The sequence below is a fragment of the Heterostelium album genome (genome assembly GCF_000004825.1).
Source record: "Heterostelium album PN500 unplaced genomic scaffold PPL_scaffold15, whole genome shotgun sequence".
NCBI lineage: Eukaryota > Evosea > Eumycetozoa > Acytosteliales > Acytosteliaceae > Heterostelium > Heterostelium album.
The window spans coordinates 231,617-247,662 of record NW_008805077.1 but is presented as its reverse complement, the minus strand read 5'-3'; the positions used below and the strand labels follow the sequence as shown (position 1 = coordinate 247,662).

The 16,046-nt window shown below is 31.6% G+C and overlaps 2 protein-coding genes across 2 annotated transcripts; both read right to left on the bottom strand.

Moving 5' to 3' along the window:
- Window positions 1-4,788: 4,788 nt before the first annotated feature.
- dstB (signal transducer and activator of transcription family protein) lies at window positions 4,789-8,396 on the bottom strand (the record flags this gene model as incomplete). The annotated part of the gene is made up of 2 exons (XM_020581579.1): window positions 4,789-4,932; window positions 5,697-8,396. The coding sequence occupies 2 exons, from the start codon at window positions 8,394-8,396 to the stop codon at window positions 4,789-4,791; spliced, it is 2,844 nt and encodes a 947-aa protein (XP_020427895.1).
- Window positions 8,397-13,255: 4,859 nt separating this feature from the next.
- PPL_10815 (uncharacterized protein) lies at window positions 13,256-15,961 on the bottom strand (the record flags this gene model as incomplete). Its single annotated transcript, XM_020581578.1, has 2 exons — window positions 13,256-13,264; window positions 14,429-15,961. The coding sequence occupies 2 exons, from the start codon at window positions 15,959-15,961 to the stop codon at window positions 13,256-13,258; spliced, it is 1,542 nt and encodes a 513-aa protein (XP_020427894.1).
- Between the last annotated feature and the right edge of the window lie 85 nt (window positions 15,962-16,046).

Sequence of the window (16,046 nt, the reverse complement as noted above, 5' to 3'; positions counted from 1 at the left end):
GCAACTTGCCATCGATCGACTATCACTACACTTTAATCTACATCTCCACTACACTAATTTATATCTGCTTTATCTACTCTATTTTATCACACATACACCACAAACACACATCTACACAAAATAATACATAACAAAAACAATTAAAACTATACCATACACAATATTATCTATTAAAAGTATGAAACTTTTCCTTTTCTACTTTCTATTGGTATTATGTAAATGCTGAAATGATGATGATTTTGACAAGTATGTAGGTTCGGTTTATAATTATTATATCTATAAAACTGCTGTTTTAGTTTTGTTTGAATACCTACAATACAAATCTAGAATATCTGGTGAGATGCTAAGATGATCTTGCTGAACTTCATTACAACCACTAAAAAATGATTCTGAACTGACTACTCTACTTCTAACTGTTACTACTATTACTATACACTCGGTGTTCTTTTTCTTTTCTTTTCTCTCTTTATTCGACTAAAGGAGTAATGTTGTTACAAATTGACTGTAATGTTACTAGATTATTAAATTATATTATATTAATGTTACTGCTGGATAAGTTGTTTTGGTTTATATTGATTGATTGTACAAATATGCTAATATATCTTGAGATCTGAAAATAATATAAATTTAATTGATGGATGGATTTGAAAAAAAAAAAAAAAGCAAAAAACAACAAGTTAGTCGGTCGGTCAAATTTAGATGAATGATAAAAAAAAAAACAACACAACGAATTTAATTCTCTACCACAGAGACACTAAAGATGGAAAAAAAAGTTTTGTTTTCAAAAAAAAATAAAATAAATAAAAAAAAAACTATATAAAAGTTTATTAAATGATTGGAATTTTTTAGTTTTTTTCTTTTGAAAAAAGATTTAAAAAAAATAATTAAATTAAATTAAATTAAATAAAATAGTAGTAAAACCAAAGTCTGGTTTTTTTGGTTGAAAAAATAAATGTGTGTGGTGCAATGTTAGTGAATTGGAATTTGAGAGAGATGTATTAGATAGATGAGAGTGAAAGTAAAGTGGAATGAAATTGAAAAAGAAAAAGTAAAGAGAGTAGACCCAAAAACAAGTTAATTGTGTGTGTTTGTTTTTTTAATTTAAATATTAATATGTGTAAAAATAATAGTAACAAAATCTGTGAAAAAAAATTATAAATCAATGATTGTTTGGGCTTTTGCAAAGAGTTTATTATTAGTTGATAAGGATTGCACTGATAATCTCTCATATAATCTACGCGTCACTCATTGATTAATATTGGTGAGAGAGCATTCGTTGTTGGTGATGATGGTGGAGACCACGATAAAAAACAAGTTTTTGGCAATGTTGACGGTGGAGATGAAATTAATGTATTGGTGGAGAATCGTTTGTTTTTGTTTGGTGATATAAAGCACCCTACCGAAAATGATAGAACAAGATTTGGGAGTGATGTGGGTTAATTGTGTACTTTTTTCTATCATAAAAAAAATTTCATTTCAGCAAAAAAAAAAAAAACTAAAAAACTTTTGAAATTTAACAGATGGACTGTTATCAGATGGCGGTGGACCTTTTTTGGTTTTAAATTTTAAATTTTTTATCGCTATTGACAATAGTAAAAAAAAAAAGTGTGTGAAAATCTTTTTTAACGGTTATTTTACCACTTGAATCACAACAACAATCTGTTTTTGTTTTTTTTGGATAAAATTTATTTTTGCAAAAAAAAAAACATGACCTCATGAAAGAGAGACAAGTGCAGAAACTAAAAAAAAAAGCAAAAACAAATGGATTTATATAAATAAATAGTTTTGGATAAAAAGTCAAATACAACAACACTCTTGTGCAGATTGAGTGGAGGTGGTCCTTTCGATTTAAAAGGATTGTTTTAAAAAATTGTTGTTGTGTTGGTGGTATGAAAGGTGTAAGTTGAGTTACTATGACAACATTGTTGTAAACCAACTAGAAAGTTGATTGGTTGTTTTGATTTTTAACGTTTTTCACGATGATTGAAGAGTTTGGTGCTATTTTTTTGTTTTTTTAATGCACAAATATGGTGGGTTCAAGCGATCATTGAAATGTCATTGTGCACTGATCAATGATTACAATAGATATATATGGTTTGTACATTAAATTTAGTAAATGATTGAAATTAATTAATTTGGCATTTTAAGAATTTAGAGGATTATTTAAACTACCAATCAAAAAATAGAAAAGAAAAAGGTAACATAAAAAAATTTTATGATTTTTAACAATACCAATGATGTTTTATATTTGCAAAAGGAAACTTAAAACTATTTTGATAGAGTTAAATAAAATAGATATAGAATGAATATAGATAACTATAGTTGATTTATAAATAAATAATAGGTTGTTGGTGAATGAGGAACTTAATTTTGTTAAATATGTGATATGTCAAGTTTGAATTGGGAACAAGTTTTCGAATTTCCAACAACTTTATAAAAATAGAAATCAAAGGTCGATAGACAATCGAAGGTATTGGAGTTGAATTCAAAGATATTACGATTGACAAATTCATTCAAAAAGCTAGATCAAATGAAGTTTTATCGAAATACCATGGTGGTGTGAGTTTGATGTCAGTTGGGGACCTTAAGTTTTGAGTACCTCTGTCTATATCCTATACGCCGTACTTTCTTTCAAATTAATTTGTCGTTGATATGAATGGAGAATAGTTATAATGATACAATAATAGTAGTTGCTGTGTTGGTTTGATTGGTTCGGAAATGAAATAAAAGTGAATGATAAGTGTTGTGGGATTGGTTATTTGATCAATACCCCTTATCTGATTGGGGGTTGCGACTATTTTTTGAAGCCTCCATTCCTAACTTTGCTTGTTGGATTGGGAGGAACACACACGCACAAATAATGACGTTTGACGATCATAATTCAGGTAAAGTTTGTCAGTTACGATGTGTTTTGGATTGATTCACAAAACATGGTTGGTGAAAGTTGTTTTTGAGATCAACACACAAATAACTTTATTCTTTATTGTTAATGAAAACAGGGAAGGTTGACCAACTTAATTAGAAAACATGGTGTATTTTTTGTTTTTTTTTTTTTTTCTGATGATTTGGCAGTAACACCACTACCCCTGAAATGATTAGATTCAAAATTAATTTGGGGTGTGATGGCAAAGGTGATCCGAAAATGTGTGTAATTTAAAAACAGTGGTGCCTAATTGTGTTTTCAGATGAGTTGTGATATGATAGCAATTTATATCTCAATTGATCATCCAACTAGATAAATGATATTAAAGTATTAAACATGATTTATTTAGGTGCTTTATTGTTGATGATTGATGAATGATCAAAAGTGTCAGTTTGTATCTATAGATTCTGACTTATTCTTGAGAAATTTGTGTCATCTCTTTCTTGACTTTGTTTTTAATTTTGAGAGTGTGAATTGCGAACTATTAAAGTAAAATTTAAACATTTAAGTTTGAAGTACACGGGATAAGTTGTTTGTTTCTTTGCTACATGTAGATTATTGTTATTGCTTTTGATGTTGTTTTTGAATATTAGTGAAGATATTACTTTTGTTTTTTCTTTGATTTAAAAAAACCAAATCGATAATCATTTGTGATAGTCAATTGATAAAAAATTTTGTCATCTCTTTTTCATTGCTTTAGCCAGTATCTATACAACTAGCTACATCCACCACCAATTTGAAATTGATAAAGCTAGGGTACTCAGTCAACTAAATATAGTGAATCCATGATTGCTGATTTTTTCTTTATTCTTTTCTTCTTCTTTGTCCAACATTGTTTTTAACAATTAAATGATTAAAATTTTATTTTGAAAAAAAAAAACTATTCGTATTTGTATTGTTGTTTAAAAAAAACGAGTGGGAAGAATAAAAAAAAACAAAACAAAATAAATCAAAATAAATCAAAATAATGTATACATGTAGAATGGGTATATCGATATATAAAGTTACCTATTGATAATATAAATAGTATATTAACTTATATTTTGGTATATGATGAAAGAGAGAAGAACTAAACTTAGTTTGTTTTTGTTTTTTGCACAGCTGGAAATAGTGTTTTTTTTTGTCAAATCTAAAATTATTTATTCTTTAATTAGCGTCTCCAGATGTTTTATCAGATCACAACACAGGTTTTCTGATTGGACAAGCTAACTTTTTGATTGAATCTCACCCACAATCACAGATTCATTTCAATTTTTTTTTTTGTTTTTTTTTTGATGGTCCAACACCTTTCTATGAAAACTTTGCAAGGTAAAAAAACAAAAAGGTAAACAATGCCTAACATTGATTAGTTCAATCATGATTGATTTAATAAAAATCTGATAATCAAATAAAAGAAAACTACAAAAAATTAAATAATAAATAAATATATTTATTTCAAATTGATTAAGATTGATTGAGTTTTGTTTATTTGGACGGGTGGTTGTTGATCTCCTCCTGCTTTAAGTGGTCATAGTAAAACACTGGTCTTGAAATCATTGTTTTGTGAAAGTTCAGTTGTTTGTTGTAAGAAAAAAAACAACAAGATAAAAAAACTACGAAAAGGAGGTGGAGAGAACGTTGGTGGAGACGATATCGGATTACTCTATTTAATATATGTATATGTGAATGAGCATAATTGTTGAATTATACTTTCAAAGTCGTAGGCTTGGGGTTGGTAGTAGTTGAGTTGATTGTTGATGTTGGAAAAATATATGTATATATTGAAGTGTATGTATAGGTGGTGGCTTATCTTTTATATTGATTGGAGAGAAAGAGTGAGACGAGACTGAGATGTTGTTGTTGATGTTGAAAAATTTTAAATTATCTTAAGTAAGTGGATCATAACCACTTCCCAAAAAGTTTTGTGAATTTTGTCGCTTACTATAATATGGCTCAAGTACAGTGTTCTTGAGTTCACGTCTAAATGGTGGTATTGTTGATTCGGTATGTGACAAAGTTGAAACATTGAGCTAGTAATAATAATAATATAGATATTAATTTTCTGATTCAAAATTCATGAAATAATAAATAATAAACTAATTAAACTTACTTGTAGAATATGCGTAAACTGTGGACATTCATTGAGGAAATCAGGTAGTGTTCTTTTACTTCCGGAAGTGTCGTTGGGCTGCACCAAGTAGTGTTTGATTTTGGTGAGTGGTTTGGGATCGTTTGGATCGACGTTGGTGCTTGTGCTGCTGGTGGTGCTGTTGTTGCTGACGTGTGCACTGTCGGATTTCTGGTCCTTGTCGAATCCAACGTAGGAGATCTCGAGCTGGCCTGGGAACATCTCAGAGAATAAGATGACAAAAGTACCTGGTTCCTGTCCTTTGAGAATGTTGTTGATCGACTCACGCTTGAGGAACATGAATATCAGTCCGTTCTGCCAGAGCGTAGAGATGTGACGTTTGTAGCGGAGCGTCTGAAGCGACTTGCCAAACCACGACCAGAACTGATCGAAATCCTTGTGGCTGACGAACGAACGACTGCCAAAGAAAGTGGTATTCAAATAGAAAAAGTCGTAGCTCGACAGTGGACGTGTCGGTTGAATTGGACTCTGTTTGGTTGCCTTTAGAAAGTGTTTTTGGAGTATATTTACAAAGTGAGGCCAGGTTATTTCAAACTTCTCGTTGAACGATTCCTTTTTGAGCAGTGTTCCTTCACTGCCTTCCCATTGGCAATCGTTGGTGATTACGATGAACGGCTGGGAAGTGCTGCTCGGCACGTTATATACATGTCCGTCGGTGGTCTTGATCTGGAGGACAAAGTGGAGTTTGACGCATCCCTTACGCGTTCCCGTGAGGAATTTAATTGGGAATTTGGCATTGCCTTTGACTGGGTCGATGGATTGCGTGTCTTTTTCAATGTGCTTTTTGAGGGCGCTGTTTCCACCGCTGCCTCCGGTTCCGCTGTTGACCGAGCCGATTCCACCGATGAGAGTGGCCGAACCCTTGGTGAGTGCTTTCGAGTGGAAAATGAGTTCGGCGCGAATCGGTGAGTATGAAATGATGTCGACGTTGGAACCAACGAGGAGTTGGACAGTGAGATGATCCTCTTGGAGTTGCTTGAATTTCGAGATGACCATTGGGAACGGCTGTTTGGTGATGACCAACGCCACTGGAAGTTCCGGACCGCCAGGACCATAGTTCAACTCATTCTGGTAGAGCTGCAGCTGTTTATATTGAATGGAGAGATCCTGTAGCAATATGTCGAGTTTACACAGTTGGTTAGGTTCCAGAATGGTTTGACTGTACATTTGATTGAGTGTTTGGAGTTCCGATTCGATTTGGCCGGCCAGTTTCTTTTGTTCCGTTTGGAGAGCAGCGTAGATGTCGTCGTGGTTGTTGGCGCCGTCGGTTGTGAGGAATTGCTTCTGTGTGAGATGCATCTTTTCGAGCGATTCACGTTGTAGTTGGTGAAGGTGGTGTATCTCATTGAGTAGCGCTTCGTGAGGAGTGTCGTTGGCAATCGATTTGAAGAGGTTGGCATCGGACATTGGTGCCTCGATCGGTGACGATGAATTTCGAGAGTTTTCATTGCTGTCCGGTGAGTCGCCATCTCCAGAGCGTGGCATGCCAGTGCTTCCCTTAAAGTCGAATTCATCAGTACTATCGACATCGGTTTCCATCTCTGGAAGTTGTCCAATGTTTTGCATTTGTGAGGGGAAATGTGATTGTTGTTGAGGTGTTGATGTTGATGTGGTTGTTGTTGTTTGGATATTATTATTGTTATTGTTGTTGTTTTGTTTCTTTGGTTTCTTTAGAATTCCACCACTCGATGTCAATTGGTTCGAAGATGACGAGGGTGACGAACTCAACTCCATGATGCCGCCACTGCTGTGGAGTGACGACTCCAACTTGACGGGACTGTTGATTGAGAAGCTGTGGTGACGCTGGAGATTGGGTGGCGAAGACGGGTTGAATTGGGGAGGCTTCTTGGTTTTGGTGCCGGCTGGTGGTTGCTCGGTGGGCGGCGAGTTCATGAATTGGTCGGATCTGCGCTTTTTGAATTTGAGGTCGTCGAGATCCGAAGAGTTGCCCATGGCCCAGTCCATAGATGAACTTGTTGGGTCACCACCACGCGATGCCATTATCATGGCGTGAGGCGACATCATCGACATTCCTTGGTTTGGATTGTGACGGAATGAATCCTCACTGTTGGAACGCTTCAACATTGGTTTTCTCGAGGAGCTAGTCGAGGTGAGTTCCACGAATGATCCAAGTGCTTCGGCAACCAATTCCTCGTCACCTTCGATGGCACCATTTCCGCCACGTGGTTTCTTCTTTTGTTGGAGTTCCAGCTTTTTCTTGTCGGCGTGACTGGGTGGCGGTGGAAGCGAACCGGAAACGGCAAGAGAAGATGTGAACTTGGAAGTGATGGGCAAATTCGAAGAGGAAGAAGAAGTTGGAGCGGAGATGGTAGGTTGCGGTGAAAACTTCATTTGAAGTATTTCATTGAGTTTCTTGTTCATCTCAAAGAGCTCTTTCTTCAACTTGAGATTCTCCGATTCGAGATTGGCGTAGCCTTCCTCTATCGACTTGGTGTAGCTTCGCTGCTTTTGCTCACGGTCGTGTGCCGACTGCACTTGGTTTATCAACGATTCGATTGATGCTTCATATTGTTGTAAACGTACATTTGCACTGTCCACCACCATTGACGACGATGACGACGATGACGACAAAGTTGTTGAACGGTGATGTTGTTGTTGTTGTTGTTGTTGATGAAGATGTGAAAATTCAGGTGAGGACGGTACATCCATAATATTTCCAAGTTTATTGTTACTACTACTACTACTACTATTGCTGTTACTACTATAGTCGGATTGATGTGAGTTTGTTAGTGGTGAAACACCACCACTCGAATTATTAATATTATTACTATTTTGAGAAGATTGTGAGTGGTGTGTGTGCGAATGATTATGATGATGGTTGTGGTTGTGGTGATGATGATTGTTATTTGCGCTTGAATTATTAATATTTGGATTACTATTGCTATTATTATTCCAATTTATATCAGATAACGATGGTAATGAAACATTGTTATTATTACTGTTGTTATTATTGCTATTACTATGTATCTTGAGAATACTAGAAGGTGATCCAATTCCTCCAGAACTTCCACCACCACCACCACCACTGCCACCACTATGCACAGCAAAGGCAGAAGCGGCATCATCTATATTTGTCATGTGTGACAAACTTGACTTTTTCGACAATGTCGAAGATGACGAACTATTTGGAATCATTTTTGATTGTTGTTGAATTTGTTCGAATAATAATTGTTGTTGTTGTTGGTTGTTTGTAGTGAAACGAGTGTTATTGCTATTGCTATTGCTACCACTGCTACTGCTACCACTACTGTTACTACTGTGAAGAAGATGTTGTAGATGTTGATGTGTATTGCTATTGGACGTATTTAAAATATTATTTGACATCTGATTATACCCTTTTTGTGTTAATTATTATTGATTATTGATTCTAGGTGTTTGAACTACCGGTATTGCTTCTGCTTCTACTTCTGAATATTGTTATTAAGGTTGTTGGTGTTTGGTTTTTGATTGACTGTTGTTTTTACTACTAAATTATTTTCAAATTTCCAAAGTGAGAAATTTGAATTTGTAAGTAGTGGGGATGTAAAAAAAAAAGAGTAGAGATGTTAGAAATTTAATAATGAAACTGAGTAATTATGATTGTAGTGTTTGATTTGTAAATTCAAATTTCGAAATTTGAATGTCCAACTTATAATAATCATATTATTATTATTATTTTTATTGATAGTGATATAAAAGTCAGTCAAGCCAAAAAAGAGAGATACGAACAATGAGAAATAAAGGATGGTTAGGTTATATTAATTTGAATCACACCAGCATCAAACAATCAATTCGAATAATTAATTAATGAATAATGATCAGGTAAGATTTGGAGACAGGCCAAAACTTTTTTTTTTTTTTTTTTTTTTTTAATTAATTAGATTGTTTTGATGAAAGATGCGATTGGAAAGGGACAAGACAGAGGCGTGCACGCAAACAACAGGAAATGAAAAAGAGTGGAAGGAAGGAAGGAAGGGAGAAGCGATGCAATGCAATTGCAGCAAAAGAAATTATTAGATATATGAATTGAAAAATAAATTAAAAAAAAAAAAAAACAATATTATTATCAACAACTCTCAAATTAATCCATGCAATATTAATTTAATATGTATGGCAATATTAATTATTATTATTATTTTTACACATGATTATTATTTAATAATAAATAAATAAATATATTAGTCTAAGTTATTATAATAATAGGAATTGTGATCATAATTGGTTTTGTGGGGTGTGGTGGAATTTGAGTGGTATAATGGATTGTTATGTTGATTCGGGTGTGTTTTTTGTTTTTTGTGCTTTTAAAAAATTTTCAAATAAACAAGATCGGTAATGAATGAATTCAAATATAGTCGTTAGGAAAGGAGATTAAATGAATAGAGAAATGTAAATAATTAAATCTAAACAAACCACAAGTTTTTGAAATGAATTATTATTATTGATTAATAATATTATACTATTGATTGATTGATTGATTTGGTAATTAATTAATGGCTGCTATTGCTTGCTACAATGTTAATGGTGTTTTGTTATTGTTAATTTTAATAAATAATGATCACATTTCATTTTTGTTAAATGCGTTGAGTTGTAGTCCACAAACATCTAATTTGTGTTTTTTTGTTTTGTTTTTTTTTTTTAATGAGCTGAGCTGCTAAACAAAGTTGCAAGCATTAAAAATATAATATACAAACTCGATTATTTTAAAATGTAAAGATAAACTTGTATACATTTTCGAAAAAGAGGGATTAATTAAAGTGAAAAGTTCTATTTTTGGGAAATATATATTTGACTTTTTTTTAAATGCAACTTGACCAAAATTATGGTGGACATAAATTAACTGTTGTCTATTTTTCTGTATCTGTTTCTTTTTTTTTTTCGAAAGTACTTACAATATTGTTGGAAAATAATTAAACTAATGGAACATTTTATAAAAGGACAAGAAAATAATTATTTTTAAGTTGCTGATTTGATTGATTGGTTCGTGTGTCTATATACAGGTGATGATGACTTGTTATTCTTCTGGTTGGTTGAATATTCTAGCTATTTGGTTGGTTTTGTTTTATGATTAAGTAACCTAAATTGATTTGTTTTGAATGTTAATAAAGATATAATCTTAAAATGTAAAATGTAAAATGATAAATAAGTGAAATGAATTCTGAAGGTGTTTGTTTTGCTTGTTGGGTGTGTGAAATGAATGACTGAGTGGAGGAACTGGAATTGGAATTGGAATTTTGATTTTGATTTATTTTGAATTTTAATATTCCTACTAAAATATAATTATAGTTTGATTATAAACTCTGCTTTATGAACCAACAACAAGATATAATAAAAAAACACTAAAGCACAAATTATTAACTTATTTAGTATTAACAAATCTGTTTTATAATTCACATTATTAAAATTTAAAACAACATGTTGATCAACAAACAAGGAAGAACAGCAGCAACAACAACAGTTGTACTAAAATAAAACTTATTTTATCAAAATTTAATTAATAAATCTATTTGAATTTGTTGTTATGTTTTGATTTGATTTTATAATAAAATTTTCAAATGAAAAACACAATCAACAACATCGATAATTACAACAAAATATAAGAAACAAACAAATATGAATAAAATTTTCAATGGAAAATAATGATCGATTAAAAAAAAAGGTATTTTGGTAAATGTAGCTACAGTCATTCACTCACTAGTCGTACCAAATATTGTGCAAGGTTATTTGTAGAAGTTGTTGTAATTGAAATTCTTGAAATCACCCCAGCTTCTTTTCTCCCTTCCTTCATTTAAATAGAAAGAACTAAAAAGAAAGTGAAATGCATCCTGCTACTATCTTTTTTTGGAATTTATGAACCAACACTCTGATGTTATGACAAACAAATAAAATAACAAACAAACCAACAACACGATTGTTAGATATAGTGTTGGATTGAACAATAAATTTGGTAGTAGTAGTAATATTATTAGTCAAATGGCGTGTGATAGGGTGAACCAATACTGTGGTGTGTGTTAATTAGCAGTCATAACAATAAGTATAACACATTTAAAAGAAGAAAACACCAAAATATTTTAAAAATTGGAAATGAATTTATCAAGTATGTGGAAAATACAATAAAAAAAAAACCTAAATGTTTTTCACAACCACCACATCACCTTACTTCAAAAGAAGAAAAAGTGGATAAAGACAAACAAATAAAAATAATGTGAAATTTTGTTTTATATATATATATTCAAAAATACACTATTATTATAAATAAATCATTTTCTTTTTATATTCCTCTTTATAAACATAGAATTTTTGTGTTTTGTTTTGTTGGATGAGATATGAACATATCGCCTGGCTGTGAGAGTTGGTGGTACATATGAATAATGTTCTGCTGATATGGTACAATATGAAATGTAATGCTTTGGTGATGATGATAATGTTAATTAACATTTTGTTGGTATTTATTTGCGGGGTGTGGATAATTACAATAGGTGGTGGCTGCGGTGTGAGAGTTTAAATAAATATGTTTAAGTGATTATAGTGAGTATTTGGATGCGATTAAAATGAAACTGCACTTTAAAAGGAAATATCGTATTTATATATCTATAACCACAACAAAATCCATATTTAATAGCACTACCACCACTATTACAACTACCACCATCACTATCACTACCACCAAATTCTTTTCTCTACTACACACACTCTACAGTAATTAAGTAATTGAGTATATTATAATTATAATAATGACTTTTGATTATAAAGTAAGTCACAACCAACAAACAAAAGTTAATTTAATGGATAAAACACACCACCACATTGAATCACACTACACTCTTCATTTACTATTATTATTATCTTGATATCACAACAACTCTTTGTCTTTCTTTCTTTATTTTTATTTGTTTGTTTCATTCTTGATGAGATCTAGAGTGGATGATAGTGACAATGTTTTTGTTTCAACCAAAAATGAATTAAAGTTTTAAAACTTTGACTGGCGGGAATGTATTCGTGCGAGATGTGGTTATTATTGAAATTATAATAATAATAGGATGACAAACAACGTATTATAAGTAAATGAGAAGTTGGTTGGTTTGTTTATTGTGAATTTACTATAAAACAGTAAACTAAAGAAAATAATGACAATAATTATAATAAAAAATAAAAGAAGAAATCAATCTTTAACTTTATATATATCTTGATTGATATGAATCGTCGGAGATTGTTTTTATGGGTAAAGTTTATGATTGATCTAATAGATATAATGATTTGAGTGTCTGTATATCTGATTTCTGACTCTGTCTGTCGATTCTTATTTCGCAACTTAATTTATCTATTTTAATTGGTCCACACCTACACTTTGTTAACAATAATAAAGAGACGAAAATCAGATGATCACCAGATGAGAGTGAGAATAATAATAATAGCGACAACAATAACACTGGCCAACTTAGAGTACTATAAGCATTTATAAATCTAAATGTCTATCTATCTAAATCTGATATATGCTTGCTGTATAATTATAATATTGACCATTAAAAATAGATATATAATGAATGTAAGCTTACTGACTCCCAATGAAATGAGACTTATTTTGTTATTGCTGATCTCTTTTGGACCTTGTGCAAAAAAAAAAAAAAAAAAGGCAAGAAAAAAAGAAAAATCAATAAAAAAGTGTGGTTTGCGAGTAGAATCAACTATTTCTAACGAAAAAACTTTTGACAGAATGGGTTTTGTTTTACTGTGTGATTGTATGTCCTTCAAAAAAAAGTTCCTTACAATAAAAAAAAAAAAAAAAAAAAAAAAAGTTATTTGGGAAATAATAACAAGTGAAAAACCGTAATTCTAAATTCCACTGTAAAAATGATTTTTCTTTTCAATAGAAATTAATGAGCAGGTGATTGATCACATAAAAATGTTTTTAAAAAACGAATAAAAGTTGATATATTTGACCAAAAAAAAAAAAATATTGTGCTTTACTAATTTGTTGTTGATTATTACTAATATATACTTTTTTTTTTTTTTTACTTTTCTAAATTAATCTGATTTTGTCTTTGTAAAATATTAAAAGTTTGATAAAAATATATATACGAATGGATAATTTAGAAATAATTAATAAAAAAATGATATAATACTTTTTTGTTTTTTTAAATGACCAAATCAAAAAAGAAAAATTTTGTGTTTTTTTTGCTTTTTTTTTTCTTATTTTGTTTGAAAAATCATTCAGGCTATTAAAATAAAAAAACATTCAAATTTTAAATGAAAATTTTTTATTTTTTATTTTTATTTTATTTTTATGATTTATTTGAAAAGTTTGAGTTGGTTTTTGGTTTTATGTCATCGGTCCATACAAAAATTTCTTATTTGCGCTGCGCACACTCAATTTTATGAAAAAACAAAAAACAAAAAACTCCTCTCCTTTTAATTAATTTGCTAATAAATTTATTTTTTAATATTTTTTTGTTACAATTATATAATCAAGACACGAAATTGATGAATTATATAACCAACTTAACAACACCAACAATAAATTTATAATAGTTATATTTTCGAATTCTATTCTATCAAACAGATCATAAATTAACTGATGAATAGATGAATTTTCTTTTTTTTTTTTTTTGCTTTTAATTATTGAGTTTTTTTAATAAGAATATAAATATTTATTTTTCCCTGTCGTCATACCATAGTATTTAACAACTTATAATTCTTAAAGAATCAATTATGATTTGTTTGTTTTAATTATTTTATTTATAATAATATGATTTATTTAATTCAGACACTCAGATTTTTAATTTTTTTTGTGTGATTTTCTCAATTGGTCAGTGATCCTGATGATTATAATATTCATCGTGAATTCGAGATCTTGTGGGTGTGGATAATTATGTTGGCATCATTGTTTTTACAAAATAAAGAAACTTTTTTATAGAACGTCACACAACCTCATTAATTTTATTATTTGATTTGATTTTTTTTTTTTTTGTGGACTCCAAATTGGTTGACAACGGTTATAAATAAAAAAAAAAAAAAAGTTAATTATAATATCACTGTTGTTGTTTCAATGCAATGTTGATCACTTTGGTTCTACCGGTGAAACCCACATCTTTGAATGAGTGATTGAAATTGGATATTTTTATCTTGGTCTCGTCGATCGTGTATGTCAATTCATAGTCTTTAAGGTGTTTGTGCTGTTGTTGTTGATTGGTGTTGCTGCTGCTACCACCTGACTTACTCTTAGTGTTGGTGGTACTGTTGATTGCACTATCGATCGAGAGTGAATGGGTGCTGGCTAGCGGTCCGGTTTCCTTGATGGTAAGTGATTCTACATACTCTTTCAGTTGGTAGAGCGAATCGGAATCATTGAAGCTTCGTTGGATTCTCTTGGTTGGAAATACTAACATAATCTTGGCACACTCTGACGATGATGATTTATTGGACTTTGATGATGACTTGTTGGACTTTGACGATTCTTCTTTTTCTTTGTTATTATTATGTTTATCTTTTTTATCTTTATTATTTTGTTGTTGGTTATGTTGTTGTTGTTGTTCTTTAGTGCTGGATTCCAGTTGGTCAACAGCTGCTGGCTGTGCTGGAAGTTTCTTTTGTAGAATTGAATTCAATTCCGATTGGAAGGAGGATAGTGGTTTGTTTGTGATTGGTATGTTTCCACTGGATTTAGATTTAGCTAGTGCCATTCCAATGGAGATAGACTTTTCGCCAGTGGTTGTTGTTGTGGTTGTAGTTGTAGTTGTTGTGTTGCTTGTTGTTGATGTCTTTTTAGGAGGATAGATTTTAGAGGATGAGTTGGAGAGTGGCGAGTGTGTAGGTGTCGATTGTGTAGAGTTACGAAGTGATAGTGGCGATCTTGGAGGTGGTACTGGTTTTGTCATGGTGGGAGTCGATGGTGTGGAGCTAGACAGCTGTGGAAGACTGCAATCCGGCGAGGAACTAAGAACTCTGGCGATCTCAGGTGACATTGGACGTCTGTTTTTAGGCGAGGGAAGTGGTGATTCACGGAGTGGCGATGACTTTCTTGCGGAAATGTTTATTGGTGCCGATTGGATGGTATACACTTGAATCTCTTTGTCATTGTGATTCTCGATATCCTCTTCATCCTGGCAGCCTTCCCTCGTCACCAAAATAACATGATTGCTACTCTGATTCAACTGATGCTGTTTCTTTTGTTCCTCCTTGACGATTTGCAGTATCTCCTGACATTCATTGAGAGTTGGCATACCGGAACTAGTAGATTTCAATCTATCTCTTTCATTGGCGCCAACAGAGAATGATCTAATTCTTAAATCATTTTCCCAATTATTGCTATTGTTATTACTATTATTACATTGATTATTATTACTATTATTTATATTGTTTTGTATTATACCAGTGGAATTACCATTGGCAGTTTCATCTACACTATTGTTTCTCTTGGCTATGAATATCTTTGAACGTTGTAGTAGATATTCCAGAGAGGATTCAGACTTTTGTCCTGGTAGCGATGGTGAACTAAGAGATCTGAAGCGATTGCTGGTGCTGCTGGATGTTGTTGATGGAGCCGAACGATCGAACGAATTCAAACCGGTTTCATTGTCTTTGATTCCAATGGGTCTACGAACGACTTGATCCGAGGAAATCGATGATTCATTCTCGAGTTTCAAGAGTTGTTCGTCATCCGTAAGTATCATATCTTCGCCCAACAAAAAGTAGTTCTTATTGACTATTCTATCTTTTATCATAATGATATCTGTCGGTATCTCCTTGACACTCTCTTTGATCGATTGACCAATCGTATTTATTCCAGCAATGAAATTGGATGTTGAGTTGTGTAGTTGTCCACTTGTGTGAATATGTCCATTCTTCAAAACCGATGGTGATCCAGTTGGTTGCTCCAACTTTATACCATCATATTGATGATCCATTATAACCATTTTTAGGAAATATTATAGTTTAAATTAAAATAAAGATAAAAATAAAGAAATTATTATATTACAAAGATTACAAAACAAATATATA